Genomic DNA, 15000 nt, shown 5'->3' with positions numbered 1-15000 from the left:
ACAGAAGTCATGGCAGTGGGAAGAGAATTGGAGCAGTTATCAGTGGATTGTAATGGAGAAAGATTGACGGAGGTAGAAAATTTTAATTATCTTGGTATCAACATAAATAAGATAAATTTAAATGAGACTGAAATTAACAAAAGGATTGAAAAATATAATGCAATATAAACGCTTTATATCCAGTACTAAAAGATAAACATGTGCCTACGAAAACGCAAATCATTAGTTTACAATACAATTCTTAAACCAATCCTGTTATAGACTATGGTGCTGAATGCTGGATTTTACAAAACTAGAATCGAAGATTCAGGCAGCCGAAATGCGAGTGCTCAGAATAATCAGGGGGTGTTACAAGAAGGGACAAGATGAGAAATGTTCAAATAAGAGAAGAGTTGGGAATGAGGCCGCTACTGGAGGATGTTGATAGAGCAAGACTGAAATGGTTTGGACATGTCTTGAGAATGGAAGAAGATCGGCATGCTAAGAAATATATGGAGTAGATACCAAGAGGCAAGCGACTATGAGGGAGACCAAGGAAGAGATGGCAGCAAGGTATTGAAGAGAGCGTTAATAGAAGAGGCAAGACAATGGTCGAGGTGATGGAGAACAGAAAATATGAAGACCGAGACGGATGGAGGAGTATTGTCCGGATGTCATCGAGCTGACAGGCTTATAGCCTAATTGGCGTCTGGTGAGAAAGGTGAGAAGCTACAGAATGCCTGACATGATCTTTCTAAAATTAATTTCTGATCAAGGAAGAGCAAACTTAATACAATTCCTCAAAAAAAATAAATTCCTCCATCTATCAACTCTCCGCAACTATCCAGATAACTATCCCCTCTTCTTCAGTGACACTCAATTGTCCCCCCATTCCACACTGAGCATCCTCGGTCTGTTGTTTACTTATAATCTAAACTGTTAACTTCACATCTCATCTCTAGCTAAAATGGCTTTTATGAAGTTAGGTGTTCTGAGTCGTCTCCGCCAGTTTTTTCTCAACCCCCTAACTGCTAACTCTGTACAGGGGCCTTATCCGTCCATGTATGGAGTATGCTTCACATGTATGGGAGGTTTCCACTCATACCACTTTTTTAGACAGGGTGGAATCAAAAGCTTTTGTTCTTTGTTACCACCGAGCGGATGAAAGATCGCCAAGCGGGTGAAAGAAGTTGTTGTTAAGCAACCGTATTCTAAATAATATGATATGTGTTATGAGAATTAAAGTGAACTAGTATATAAAGCATGGGTAACACTAATGAAAGTTAATTATAGTAGAGATTAAGGAAACTGAATTCATTATAGTAGCTAATTGCAGTAGTAAAGATATGTTAGAGGAACTAGCTGTGGAGAGCTTAACTGCAGAGAGGTAGTGAGGGTTGTGTTTATCTGGTAAAATTGATGACATGGCGCGTAGGGTAGATAAGACACAGAGGGATCTCCGTAGCGAAGAGGAATGAGTCACCCGGGAACTATTGCTGACTTAGGGTAAGATGGGCAGGCGTGAGGCGCCGAGGGCCAGCAGGAACGAAGCCCGGAGGAACAGATTCCTTTGTACCACCACCGAGTTAGGGTGTGACTATTTCAGGAAAGATCGGACCACTATAATACAGACGCAGGTGTTGCTTGGTGACAGGCCTCCTTAAGACCCCAAACACGTGAGTTCCACATCTGTATTAAGAGGGATTGATTGCCCTAATTAGCATAATCCATGATTAGTGATGCATTATGTTGATACAGTATGTAATAGTTAGTAGTGCTACGCACGTCTTATGTTTATTAAGTATGTCTTCAGGTTTGGCCGAATGCAATAAACGATTCGCATCACCGTGTGTGTGTCTAAAATCCTTTAGCTGCCTCCGAGCAGCTACAGTCTTAACTATACTTCTACTCTTCTACTTTTAAACTGTCTTCAGCTTTTCTCTCATCGCCGCAATGTTGCATCTCTTGCTGTCTTCTACTGCTATTTTCTTACTAACTGCTCTTCTGATCTCGGTAACTGCATGCCTCCCCTCCTCCTGCGGACTCGCTGCACAATACTTTCTTCTTTTTTCATCCATATTCTGTCCACCTCTCTAGTGCAAGAACTAACCAGTATTCCCAATCATTAATCCTTTTTTCTGGTTAACTCTGGAACTCCCTTCCTGCTTCTGTATTTCCTCCTTCCTATGACTTGAACTCTTTACCTTTGCTATATACGTATGTACTCCATGACTTAGATTAAGATCAACTCATATTCCTGACCACTTTGGAGATATGCTTAAAACCATTTACCTTTTCCACTTGTGGTTTTAAATTGATCTCTCCATTGAGCTACTCCAGTATATTGTCCAACCTCTTAAGTACTGCCTTAGGACCCACCTAAGCAGAGGTGTTTCTGGCATTACATTTCCGCCGAGTGGGAAGATATGAGAACATACTGTATCATACACTATGCACCAGAATAGTGTTTGCCACAAGACCACAGTTCATTAAAACACTTCAAACAAAGAAAGCAAAACAACTATGATATTTGTTAAGAAAGTAGAATGTGATGGGCTTACCGTTTCGTCAACATGACTAAAATCGTGCATCCATGTCAGAGCAAATTACCTTTTCAGGCCCTGTTCACACAAGTTGGTTTTAGTTGCTCGACTGGAGTAGCGCAACTGTGAGGTCAGTGGAAGTGTATGGGAGGGTTCACATACAGTTGCTTGTCACTGGGGACCAAACGCGCTATCAGAGACATTCTTTGCTGTCGCGCGTTTTCTCTGCGACTCGAGAACAGATGTTATTATGCTTGTTAGGAGCAGTACACACGCGGTGACAAACGTCGCGATTTCATAATGATTTGGGACTTCATCAGCTGACGAGACAAGCACAATAGCCAATTCCCCTGGTGCAATTGGTCAACACCCTATTCGTATTCCTGACCGTCTTAGAGATACGCCCAACATTCTTGACCTTTTCCTAACCCCTAGTCCTTCTGCTTATGCTGTTACCCTCTCTTCTCCGTTGGGCTCATCCGATCACAGTCTCATATCTGTATATTGTCCTATCGCTCCAGTCCCTCCTCAAGATCCCCCAAAGCAGAGGTGCCTCTGGCATTTTGCCTCTGTTTGTTGGGGGGACCTGATGAGGTATTTTGCTGATTTTCCTTGGAAGGACAACTGCTTGCGTGTCAGAGACCCATCTCAGTGTGCCAAACGCATAACAGAGGTAACAGTGTCTGACATGGAGGCGTACATTCTTCATTGTTTTTCTTGACCTGAACTTTCCAAACCTTGATTTAACACAGCATGTTCTCGTGCTATACATGATAGAGAGGTGGCCCACAAAAAAGTATTTGAGCCTTCCATCACCAGAATCGCATGCACTTTAAATTTCTGCCAATAACAATGCCAAGTCTGTTTTCCAACAAGCCAAAAATCCCTTCATTAATAGAAAGTGTCAAAATCTTTCAAGATCTAATTCCCCTCATGACTTCTGGCATTTTTTTTTTGGGGGGGGGCATTTTTTTTTTTTTTTTTGGCATTTTAGCCAAAAATTTCTCCGATAACTTCTTCTTTCCCTCCTTTATTTCAACCAGATGGCACCACTGCTATCAAATCTATCTCTAAAGCTGAACTCTTCACTCAAACCTTTGCAAAAAACTCTACCTTGGACGATTCAGGTCTTGTTCCTTCCTCTCCTCCACCCTCTGACTACTTCATGCTACCTATTAAAATTCTTCGCAATGATATTTTCCATGCTCTCGCTGGCCTAAACTCTCGGAAGGCTTATGGACCTGATGGGGTTCCTCCTATTGTTCTCCGAAACTCCGTGCTTGCATCTTGCCTAGTGAAACTCTTTCAACTCTGTCAACATCTACCTTTCCTTCTTGCCGGAAGTTTGCCTACATTCAGCCGGTTCCTAAAAGGAGTGACCGTTCTAATCCCTCAAACTACCATTCTATTAATTTAATTTCCTGCCTATCTAAAGTTTTTAAATCTATCCTCAACAGGATGATTCTTAAACATCTATCACTTTACAACCTTCTATCTGATCGCCAGTATGGGTTTCGTCAAGGGCGTTCTACTGGTGATCTTCTGGCTTTCCTTATTGAGTCTTGGTGATCCTCTTTTTAGAGATTTTGGTGAAACTTTTGTTGTTGCCTTGGATATATCCAAAAGCTTTTGATAGAGTCTGGCACAAAGCTTTGATTTCCAAACCATCCTCCTACGGCTTCTATTCTTCTCTCTGTAACTCCATCTCAAGTTTCCTTTCTGACCTTTCTATGCTGCTGTGGTAGACGGTCACTATTCTTTTCCTAAATCTATTAACAATGGAGTTCCTCAGGATTCTGTCCTGCCACCCACTCTCTTCTTATTATTCATCAATGACCTTCTAAACCAAACTTCTTGTCCTATCCACTCCTACGCTGATGATACCACCCCTGCACTTTCCCACATCTTTTCATAGGCGTCCAACACTTCAGGAAGAAAACATTTCAGGCAGGGAAGCCACAGAACGCCTGACTTCTGATCTTTCTAAAATTTCTGATTGGGGCAGAGCAAACTTGGTAGTGTTCAATGCCACAAAAACTTAATTCCTCCATCCATCAACTAGACACAACCTACCAGACAACTATCCCCTCTTCTTCAATGATACTCAACTGTCCCCCTCTTCTAACACTTCTACACTCGGTGTGTCCTTTACTTATAATCTGAACTGGAAACTTCACATCTCATCTCTAGCTAAAACAGCTCCTATGAAGTTAGGTGTTCTGAGACGTCTCCGCCAGTTTTTTCTCGTCCCCCATATGCTAACTCTGTACAACTTCCATGTATGGAGTATGCTTCACATGTCTGGAGGGTTTCCTTTCATATTTCATACCGCTCTTCAAGAAAGGGTGGAATCAAAAGCTTTTCAGCTTATCAACTCCTCTCCTCCTTACTGACTGTTTACAGCCTCTCTCTCATCGCCGCAATGTTGCATCTCTAGCAGTCTTCTACCGTTATTTTCATGCTAACTGCTCTTCTGATCTTGCTAACTGCATGCCTTCCTCCTCCCGCGGCCTCGCTGCACAAGACTTTCCTCTTTCTCTCAATCCTATTCTGTCCACCTCTCTAATGCAAGAGTTAGCCAGTATTCCCAATCATTCATCCCTTTCTCTGGTAAACTCTGAAACTCCCTGTCAGCTTCTGTATTTCCACCTTCCTATGACTTGAATTCCTTCAAGAGGGAGGTTTCAAGACACTTATCCTTCAATTTTTGAGTACCGGTTTGGAGCCTTTTAAGGGGCTGGCATCTCAGTAGGCTTTTTTTAAATTTTCTTATTGGATTTTGTTGCCCTAGGCAAAATGGAGAGAGAGAGAGAGAGAGAGAGAGAGAGAGGAGAGAGAGAGAGAGAGAGAGAGAGAGAGAGAGAGAGAGAGAGAGAGAGAGAGAGAGAGAGAGAGAGAGAGAATTTTCTCATTAAGAGTTTACATATCATCAGGTAATTAATTAATTAATTAACTCTATAAACTACTACTACTACTATTACTGCTGCTACAATCATTATCATTATCTGGTGGATGTTAGGCCGCTTATTGATCCTCAGCCGCTAATAATACACATCTTCGTATGTCTATATTTATCTTGTACAGCTTCCCATTCAACACTCCGCTTTCTCACCGTTTTTCATTGGCTCTTTTTATCAAATCACTGTCTATCGTTACTTCAGATTGAAACCTCTTTTCGTCTCTTTCTCCTTCTTCTCCTTTCTCCCTACCTACTCTCTCCCCTACCTCTCTCCCCTTTTTAATTCTTTCCCCTTTTTTTTCTTTCTTTTCACCGCCTTCTTTCTTCCTTGTCTTTTTTCCTATCTGTTTAGGCTTAGAACACAGCCATAAAATTGAAGTCCGCATTTTGAAATGCTTTTGAGTCTTATAAAGAAGACGGCGATGATTAGTCAGGTAGAATCCTTTTTAAACTAGAGTAAAGAAAACAGTCTTGAAAACCCTATAAAAGAAAAAGAAAATCATAAGAGAATGTTTAAAGTGGTTGTTTGAGGATGCAGTCTTAAGTTGCTCTGAAGAGAGGCACTGAGGTGGAGAAGGTAGTCCTTGGCATGTGACGTTTTCTTCTCAGTCTGGGTTCACTACTAATTTGATCTTCATGTGATACTGAGGATACTGGTTTATCGTCTGGCTTAGTGATTATTATGACGAGTCAGTTTTTTTCTTTTCTTTTTTTTTCCTTCCGCCTTCGTTCTTTCGCATTGTGTTTCTTTTCCTTTTTTATTTTATTTTCATCAATGCTTCTCTCTCTCTCTCTCTCTCTCTCTCTCTCTCCCTCTCTCTCTCTCTCTCCCTCTCTCTCTCTCTCTCTCTCTCTCTCTCTCTCTCTCTCTCTCTCTGTCTTCTCTCTCTCTCTCTCTCTCTGTGTGTGTGTGTGTGTGTGTGTGTGTGTGTGTTTATGAGTTGGTATGTATGTGTGTGTTTGTCTATTAAAGAATATCACCAATTTCCTTCCTTGGTCTGCTTTGACCTCGGCATCTCCTTAATACGCAAGATGAGTATCTTTAATTAAACCACCAACGATCAAGTAAAGGCAAAACGAGGGAAGGATAGCATGGCAAGGACAGACATGCCGCATGATATGGACCCGTATTCAAAAACGCTATGCTCTCTCACCACGGCTATTTTCAAAGGCCGCGGAGATAACCAGCCGAGTTCTGAAGAATGCTTCTTCTTTTAATAATCTACAAACCTGTCTCTTTAAAACCATAAATACACTCTTAAAAACCCGTGTAGCTTCAACTAGTGGATGTGCGGCATAGATGTGTTTCATATACGGGCCATAGTTGCAGCATTCTGAGTGAAATGAAACTGAACTTTCATCTTCTTAAAAAATAAAAAGAACCTATGCTCACACCTCAAACGCTTGTACGATTTCAATTCGCGCACCAGATTACCTTTCAATGTGCAAGCGAGGGTGCGAAAAATAGTGAAGTATTTTAGTGATGCAGGAACAGTGCAATTTATGAAGGTATCGCAGAGTAATGAAATAACTAAGAGACGGAAGAGAAAGAAAATGAAGGATGTTTGTATGCGACATGAGAAGTGGAGAAATAAGGTGGAGTGAACGGGAAGGACATATGTGTGCGATAAGAAATGGAGGAAGGAGGAAGCGGAGCAGGGAGAAGAGAAAGGAGAGAAAATGAGACGAAGGGGCAAGTGAGGGAAAGGAAAGAGTAGAGGTTACTGAAGCAGAAGTGGGTGGAACGTGAGTAAGAGTGAAAGATTTAAGTAACCAGATGGAGGATGTGGGCAGAGAGAGAGAGAGAGAGAGAGAGAGAGAGAGAGAGAGAGAGAGAGAGAGAGAGAGAGAGAGAGAGAGAGAGAGAATGTGGCTAGCTGATGACTGCCGCGTGAATTACGTCAGAGCCAAGAGAGGACAGCGGGAGAACGTTATCCTCGATGAGAGAGAGAGAGAGAGAGAGAGAGAGAGAGAGAGAGAGAGAGAGAGAGAGAGAGAGAGAGAGAGAGAGAGAGAGAAATTACTGAAAGGGATATAAAATAAGGTACAATGATGGATGAAGGGACCAAGGAGGAAGCAGAGGGAAGGGGAGAGAGGTAATGAGTTGAAGAATGAGTGGCAGAAACGCGGAGAAGGAAGGGAAGAGAGGTAATGAGTTGAAGAACAAGTGGCAGAAACGCAAGTCCTTCCCCCGGCCAATGAGGATGTGTTGAGGAAATGGAGAATGCTTTCTCTCTCTCTCTCTCTCTCTCTCTCTCTCTCTCTCTCTCTCTCTCTCTCTCTCTCTCTCTCTCTCGAAGCACCACCCCTGCAGCAGCAAAAAAAAAAAAACATATATTTCATCACATATGAGTAAGGAAGCCATAAGTGTTTGTTAGAGAGAGAGAGAGAGAGAGAGAGAGAGAGAGAGAGAGAGCCAAACAAACAAATAGACAGCAAAGCAGACAGAGATATAGAGAGAGCAATTTTCACGGTATGTGTGCCTAGCAAGCCTTGGCTTCACGTGTCATAGGCAAGTGGTACATCCTTATGAACTCTCTCTGAATCTCTCTCTCTCTCTCTCTCTCTCTCTCTCTCTCTCTCTCTCTCTCTCTCTCTCTCTCTCTCTCTCTCTTTCTGTCTCTTTCTCTTTTAAACAAAGAAGCTGTCTGATATATATATATATATATATATATATATATATATATATATATATATATATATATATATATATATATATATATATATATATATATATATATATATATATATATATATATATATATATATATATATATATATATATATATATATATATATATATATATATATATATATATATATATATATATATATATATATATATATATATATATATATATATATATATATATATATATATATATATATATATATATATATATATATATATATATATATATATATATATATATATATATATATATATATATATATATATATATATATATATATATATATATATATATATATATATATATATATATATATATATATATATATATATATATATTTATATATATATTGATGTCAAGATATTCAGAGTGACCTAATAGAAAACCCTCTCATCCCTCTCCCCAGGCACTGTTGTCTTTAAACGTTCAGACCTAAAATCTGTCGCTCCATACGCTGAACACTAGAGCAGACTAGAGCAAGGCAGGTTTGCTCCTAAGGTGGGTTGGTGTCAACACACAATGGGTGAATCAGAATACCCTTCACTAGTGACCGTTGGTTGGGTGAAGACGCGGTATCAAATTCAGACATAAGAGTAACTTGATGTAATACTTCAACATTTCATTTGTGTTGAATCACAGTACGTATGTGTTCTGAACAGATGCAAGGCAAGGGTGTGGGAAGCAGGTCTTGCATACCTGTACAACCACCATGGCCGCAGCCAAGGATGCCAGAGATGCATGGTGGCGCCTCAGCCTTTCACTCACCCTTGCCTGTGGCGGCAGCAACTCCTCCACACAGGTGCTCCTCTTCACGGATGTCAGCCGCGTGCTGTGAATTAAGTGGCTGTCATTGGCATGCTGACAACATGCGGAGTCGCTGTCCCTTACACTTGAAGTCTGCTTCCTTAACGCTCCACCACTGCCCTGCAGGCTCGTTATGTTGTTAAGTACAGTAACTGCTCTGTCCCTTCAAAGAATACCAGGCAATTGTACGCAAGTGGGGGATTGTGCCGCTCTTTTGTGTTGTAGGCCTCCGTTCCCTGCCCCTCCGCTGCCCCAGGACGACATACTGGTGGCGGGGCTCTTTCTGGTTGGCGATACGTCCCGCTGGGGCTGCGTTGGCGGATTTTACGGGCGAGAGCGAGAGGTGCTGAGACAACTGTTTTTTTTATTTTTTTCTGACTTTTTTTTTCTTAGGAATGGAAGATGAAAAATATAATGAAAATTTCCGAAACACATTGTCGGAGAAAAAAAGACATACCTGAAGGGATACTCTGCCCCCTTAACACACACGGAGGGTACAGTTATGTGCCTCTCCGTAAAGAAAGCCAACAGAAAAACAGGCACAAACTTAGATAGCTTAATAAAACTAAAACAGAAGAATGCAAAGGGAAGGAAAATGATGGCAATGTGTTCTCCCTTGAAGGTTGCACCGTGGTGTTTCACAGAGTATCGTCGCCCCACTCGTATCGTGACGGTACCGGTGAGGCGACTCACAGAAGAGTGATGAAAGGGTACACATGGCTTGTGTTCTGTAATATACGAGTATATATATATATATATATATATATATATATATATATATATATATATATATATATATATATATATTTTTTTTTTTTTTTTTTTTTTTCGCAAATTGGCCCCGTTATGAGTCAGGACATTATTCCTTTACCGAAAGGTCACGCGACTCCCTGTCTTTTTGTATGTACAGTGTAAACTTGACCTTATTAAGACAAATTAAGGGTTGTAAATGTGTGTGTGTGTGTGTGTGTGTGTGTGTGTGTGTGTGTGTGTGTGTGTGTGTGTGTGTGTGTGTGTGTGTTATTGTTGTATAAGATCACAGGGAGGCAGAGGAGTGAAATAGGAAAAGAAAAAAAAAAGGCCAGTTACAAAAGGAATAATAGGGTGGACACACACACACACACACACACACACACACACACACACACACACAGAGAGAGAGAGAGAGAGAGAGAGAGAGAGAGAGAGAGAGAGAGAGAGAGAGAGAGAGAGAGAGAGAGAGAGAGAGAAACAAACACTAAAGTTCCCGCCACAACATTGAAGTAACAACCTTGGTGGCGACATCTGACCCTTCCCTCCCCTTCCTACGCAGACGGTGGGAAATGGAGGGTTAAACTACTTGATCTTTCTCCTGCCTGCCCTTCCCTGCCTCGGCCTAGTCACCCCTCCTTCCCTTACTCTCCCACATCACCCGCCTACACATGCGTGGGGAAGTAAATAAAACGTTGTCCTGTTAAAAATGGCGAGTTAAGCCACTACTAGAGTTTAACTACTGCCATTAGCTCTGCCCGTCAGTCCATCCTTACCCTCCTCCACACGCTTGGAGAAGGAAAGTTTGATCTTTTAGAAGACAAAGTACGATAAGTACTTTGTTCCAAAGACCTTTTTACCTTTTCCCCATCCGGATATTTCCTTTTATGTACATTTTCTTTTCTTGGAAATTTCCTCCTTATTTAGTCATTCATTAACTTAGCTTAACCTAATGTTTTCGATCGGTGCTTCGTTATCGTAATGCAACAGTAAAGAACGTGGAAATGTTCACAGGTGAAGTCTATCAAGGCGAGTTGGAGTGCGTGAAAAGGATAAGCATGGAAATCGGCCAGCTAATAGATCAATTAAAGTAACTCAGGAATAAGCTTGATAGCATGTTAGTCAAGTCATTTTCTCCCTCTGCCTAGCGGCCATCATTCACGTGGAAGTTAACTGATGAAAGGAGTGATAATGAGTGGGGTGGTTCTATCCAACAAGTTAACATATAGGTAAGATGGTGCTTACGAAAGGAAGATGTGTATGGGGAAGTGAAAGGGATAGAATACATAAGTGAACTGAGGCACAAAGGACAAGTAGAATGATGAGAATAAGAAGAGGAAAGAATAAACTTCATCTGGAATGTGGGGAAGGAGTGAAGGAATGTCGGAGGAGGAGTGAAGGAGGAGGAAGAAGGGATGTGCTGGGACAGGAATGAAATGGGTTTTGAGAATATATCTGCTTGACAGAGCGTGGGCGTGGGCAAGACAAGAGAAGCAAGGCCGGGGGAGGAGTGCGGTGAAAGGGAGCGTGGTGGAGAGGGAAGGGTAAAAGTGTAATGGAGGAGTAGAGGAGGAGGAGGAGGAGGAGCTTCGGTTGGATGTCGCTTTTCTTGTGGTTATTCTATCAGAAAGGAGAAGGAGGAGAAGGAAGAGGAGGAGGAGGAGGAGGAGGAGGAGGAGGAGGAAAAGGAGGAGGAGGAGGAGGAGGGGAGAAGGAGGAAGAGGAGGAGGAGGAGGAGGAGGAGGAGGAGAGTGGATGCATTTTTGATAACTTGATCTTCAGTGCCTCCTCGCTCACATCCTTTGTATATCTTTCCTCTCTCTCTTTGTCTTCTTCACTCCTCCATCATCTTCTGTTGTTATTTCTTGCTACAACAATCCACAGCTACTTAATTCGTTTTCTCTCATCTTATTCTTTCATTCACTTTCACTTTTCATTCTCTCATCGTTTCATACACTCCCAGTAGGCCACTTACTTGACATATAGTAGCAAACAACTATCCCTAACATACACACACAAAAAAAAAAAAAAAAAAAAAAAAAAACAGGGTTACAGGAGCAGCAGCTGGACACTGACACCAAACTGTTGCGACATCGGAGGCTGTCTTACGTTACAGCTGAACCAGATACGATTGCGACTTACCCGTAATTTCTCTCAGCACGGAGGTCAAGGGGTTCATTCCTGGATCGTCCGCCGGTGTTGGGGTGGGCGTCAGCGTCAAGAGGAGGAGTGGTAGGACAGCAGTTGCTCCCCAATTCTTCCTTGTCTCCATGTTGTTCATCTCTCCCTTCGTGACAGCCTCGCGCCTCGCCGCAAACACCTTTTTGCTTCTTTCACAGCGTGCGAGCTTTTATGTCTCCTTTAACGCTAATGGGGAGAGGTAAAGACCACGGACCCACTTCTCAGTGCTCCTGTGCAGCGACCTACAGTTAAATGTCACTCATGCCAAAACTCAGTTTCCACGCAGAACTGCTGCCTGAGGAGCGGGAGTGGCAGAGGTCGCGTATCTCACGCTGCGTTAATGGCAGTACAAGTTGGCTGCTATTTATATGCTAGATCACTGGCCGCCGGGCTCTCTCACCCAAGCCTGTCTGAGGGAGGGGAATGTGGTGGTGCAATGGAACGGCGGTGTGTGTGTGGTGATTCAAGTTAACGAAGGGAGTGAGTAGAATTCACAAGAAATTATGTTGTACGACAAAAGTTGGAGAATGTAATGGTGACTATACGTGTAGGTAAGAGAATGGGAATTGCAGGATGGCGGTGATGGAGGAAAGGGTGTGAGGATGGTAAGTGCGGCAAGGAGCGAGGGAACCAGTGACCGATTGTCTGAGTGTGGTGGAGGACGACAGACGTGTAGCGCCTGCGGTGCTCAACCGCTCGGTCCCGCCGCAACAGCCAGAGTGTTCCCTCACCGCCACCGCTACCAGACCGTGGCTAGGCTGGTTGGTCAGGGCCAAGGTTGCCACTCTACCTCCGCCCACACCATCAGCATCCTTCAACCCATGTGTGTGTGTGTGTGTGTGTGTGTGTGTGTGTGTCACACACACACACACACACACACACACACACACACAAACACACACACACACACACACACACACACACACACACACACACACACATAAATATAAGTACAAATGTAAATAAATAACTGTGTTTGTGTGTGTGTGTGTGTGTGTGTGTGTGTGTGTGTGAGAGAGAGAGAGAGAGAGAGAGAGAGAGAGAGAGAGAGAGAGAGAGAGAGAGAGAGAGAGAGAGAGAGAGAGAGAGATCTTCAGTGGAAGACAAGTACTAGCAATGTCACTTTTCATCATGTTTTTTTTTTTTATGTAGAAACGACACTGGCCAAGGGCAACAAAAATTCAATAAAGAAAAAAATGCCCACTGAAATGCCAGTCCCATAAAAGGGTCAAAGCAGTAGTCAAAAACTGATGAATAATTGTCTTGAAACCTCCCTCTTGAAGGAATTCAAGTCATAGGAAGGTGGAAATACAGACGCAGGCAGGGAGTTCCAGAGTTTACCAGAGAAAGGGATGAGTGATTGAGAATACTGGTTAACTCTTGCATTAGAGAGGTGGAGTAGGGTTGAGAGAAAGAAGAAAATCTTGTACAACGAGCCCGCGGGAGGAGGGAGGCATGCAGTTAGCAAGATTAGAAGAGCAGTTAGCATGAAAATAGCGGCAGAAGACAAGATGCAACATTGCGGCGGTGAGAAAGAGGCTGAAGACAGTCAGTTAGAGGAAAAGAGTTGATGTGACGAAAAGCTTTTGATTCCACCCTGTCTAGAAGAGCAGTATGAGTGGAACACCCCCAGACATGTGAAGCATACTTCATACATGGACGGATAAGGCCCTTGTAAAGAGTTAGCAGCTGGGGGGTGAGAAAAACTGGCGGAGACGTCTCAGAACACCTAACTTCATAGAAACTGTTTTAGCTAGAGATGAGAAGTGAAGTTTCCAGTTCAGATTATAAGTAAAGGACAGACCGAGGATGTTCAGTGTAGAAGAGGGGGACAATTCAGCGTCATTGAAGAAGAGGGGATAGTTGTCTGGAAGGTTGAGTCGAGTTGATAGATGGAAGAATTGAGTTTTTGAGGCATTAAACAATACCAAGTTTGCTCTGCCCCAATCAGAAATTTTAGAAAGATCAGAAGTCAAGCGTTATTTGGTTTCCCTGCATGAAATGTTTACCTCCTGAAGGGTTGGACGTCTATGAAAAGACGTGGAAAAGTGTAGGGGTGGAATCATCAGCATAGGAGTGGATAGGAGAAGAAGTTTGGTTTAGAAGATCATTAATGAATAATAAGAAGAAAGTGGGTGACAGGACAGAACCCTGAGGAACACCACTGTTAATAGATTTAGGAGAAGAACAGTGACCGTCTATCACAGCACCAATAGAATGGCCAGAAAGGAAACATGAAATGAAGTTACAAAGAGAAGGATAGAAGCCGTAAGAGGGTAGTTTGGAAATCAAAGCTTTGTGCCAGACTCTATCAAATGCTTTTGATATGTCCAAGGCAACAGCAAAAATTTCACCAAAATCTCTAAAAGAGGATGACCATGACTCAGTAAGGAAAGCCAGAAGATCACCAGTAGAGTGGCCTTGACAGAACCCATACTGGCGATCAGATAGAAGGTTGTGAAGTGATAGATGTTTAAGAATCTTCCTGTTGAAGATAGATTTAAAAACTTTAGATAGGCAGGAAATTAAAGCAATAGGATGGTAGTTTGAGGGATTAGAACGGTCACCCTTTTTCGGTACAGGTTGAATGTAGGCAAACTTCCAGGAAGAAGGAAAGGTAGATGTTGACAGACAGAGCTGAAAGAGTTTGACTAGGCAAGGTGCAAGCACGGAGGCACAGTTTCGGAGAACAATAGGAGGAACCCCCTCAGGTCCATAAGTCTTCCGAGGGTTTAGGCCAGCGAGGCCATGGAAAACATCATTGCGAAGAATTTTAATAGGTGGCATGAAGTAATCAGAGGGTGGAGGAGAGAGAGGAACAAGCCCAAAATCGTCCAAGGTAGAGTTTTTAGCAAAGGTTTGAGCGAAGAGTTTAGCTTTAGAAATAGATGTGATAGCAATGGTGCCATCTGGTTGAAATAAAGGAGGGAAAGAAGAGGAAGCAAAGTTATTGGAGATACTTTTGGCTAGATGCCAGAAGTCACGAGGGGAGTTAGATCTTCAAAGGTTTTGACACTTTCTGTTAATGAAGCAGTTTTTGGATAGTTGGAGAACAGACTTGGCATGGTTCCGGCCAGAAATATAAAGTGCA

The 15000-nt window shown here is 42.4% G+C and overlaps 1 protein-coding gene and 1 long non-coding RNA gene across 10 annotated transcripts in view; one reads left to right on the top strand and one right to left on the bottom strand.

Annotated features, from left to right (window-relative positions):
- LOC135104951 (uncharacterized) overlaps positions 1-12637 on the bottom strand; it is a 153319-nt gene extending 140682 nt beyond the window's left edge. For all 9 annotated transcript variants that reach the window (XM_064012771.1, XM_064012772.1, XM_064012773.1 and 6 more), the window contains exon 1: positions 11871-12637. In XM_064012771.1, the coding sequence (XP_063868841.1) occupies positions 11871-12009 (139 nt within the window). In that variant the 5' untranslated portion in view covers positions 12010-12637. The remainder of the gene's footprint in view (positions 1-11870) is intronic.
- Positions 1555-15000, top strand: part of LOC135104958 (uncharacterized) — a 51531-nt gene continuing 38085 nt past the window's right edge. The window contains exon 1 of the long non-coding RNA XR_010270622.1: positions 1555-1655. This is a non-coding gene — a long non-coding RNA (uncharacterized LOC135104958). The remainder of the gene's footprint in view (positions 1656-15000) is intronic.

Source organism: Scylla paramamosain, chromosome 11 (assembly GCF_035594125.1).
Source record: "Scylla paramamosain isolate STU-SP2022 chromosome 11, ASM3559412v1, whole genome shotgun sequence".
Classification (NCBI taxonomy): domain Eukaryota; kingdom Metazoa; phylum Arthropoda; class Malacostraca; order Decapoda; family Portunidae; genus Scylla; species Scylla paramamosain.
The sequence above is the reverse complement of the archived record's forward strand: the minus strand, read 5'-3'. Positions and strand labels throughout refer to the sequence as shown.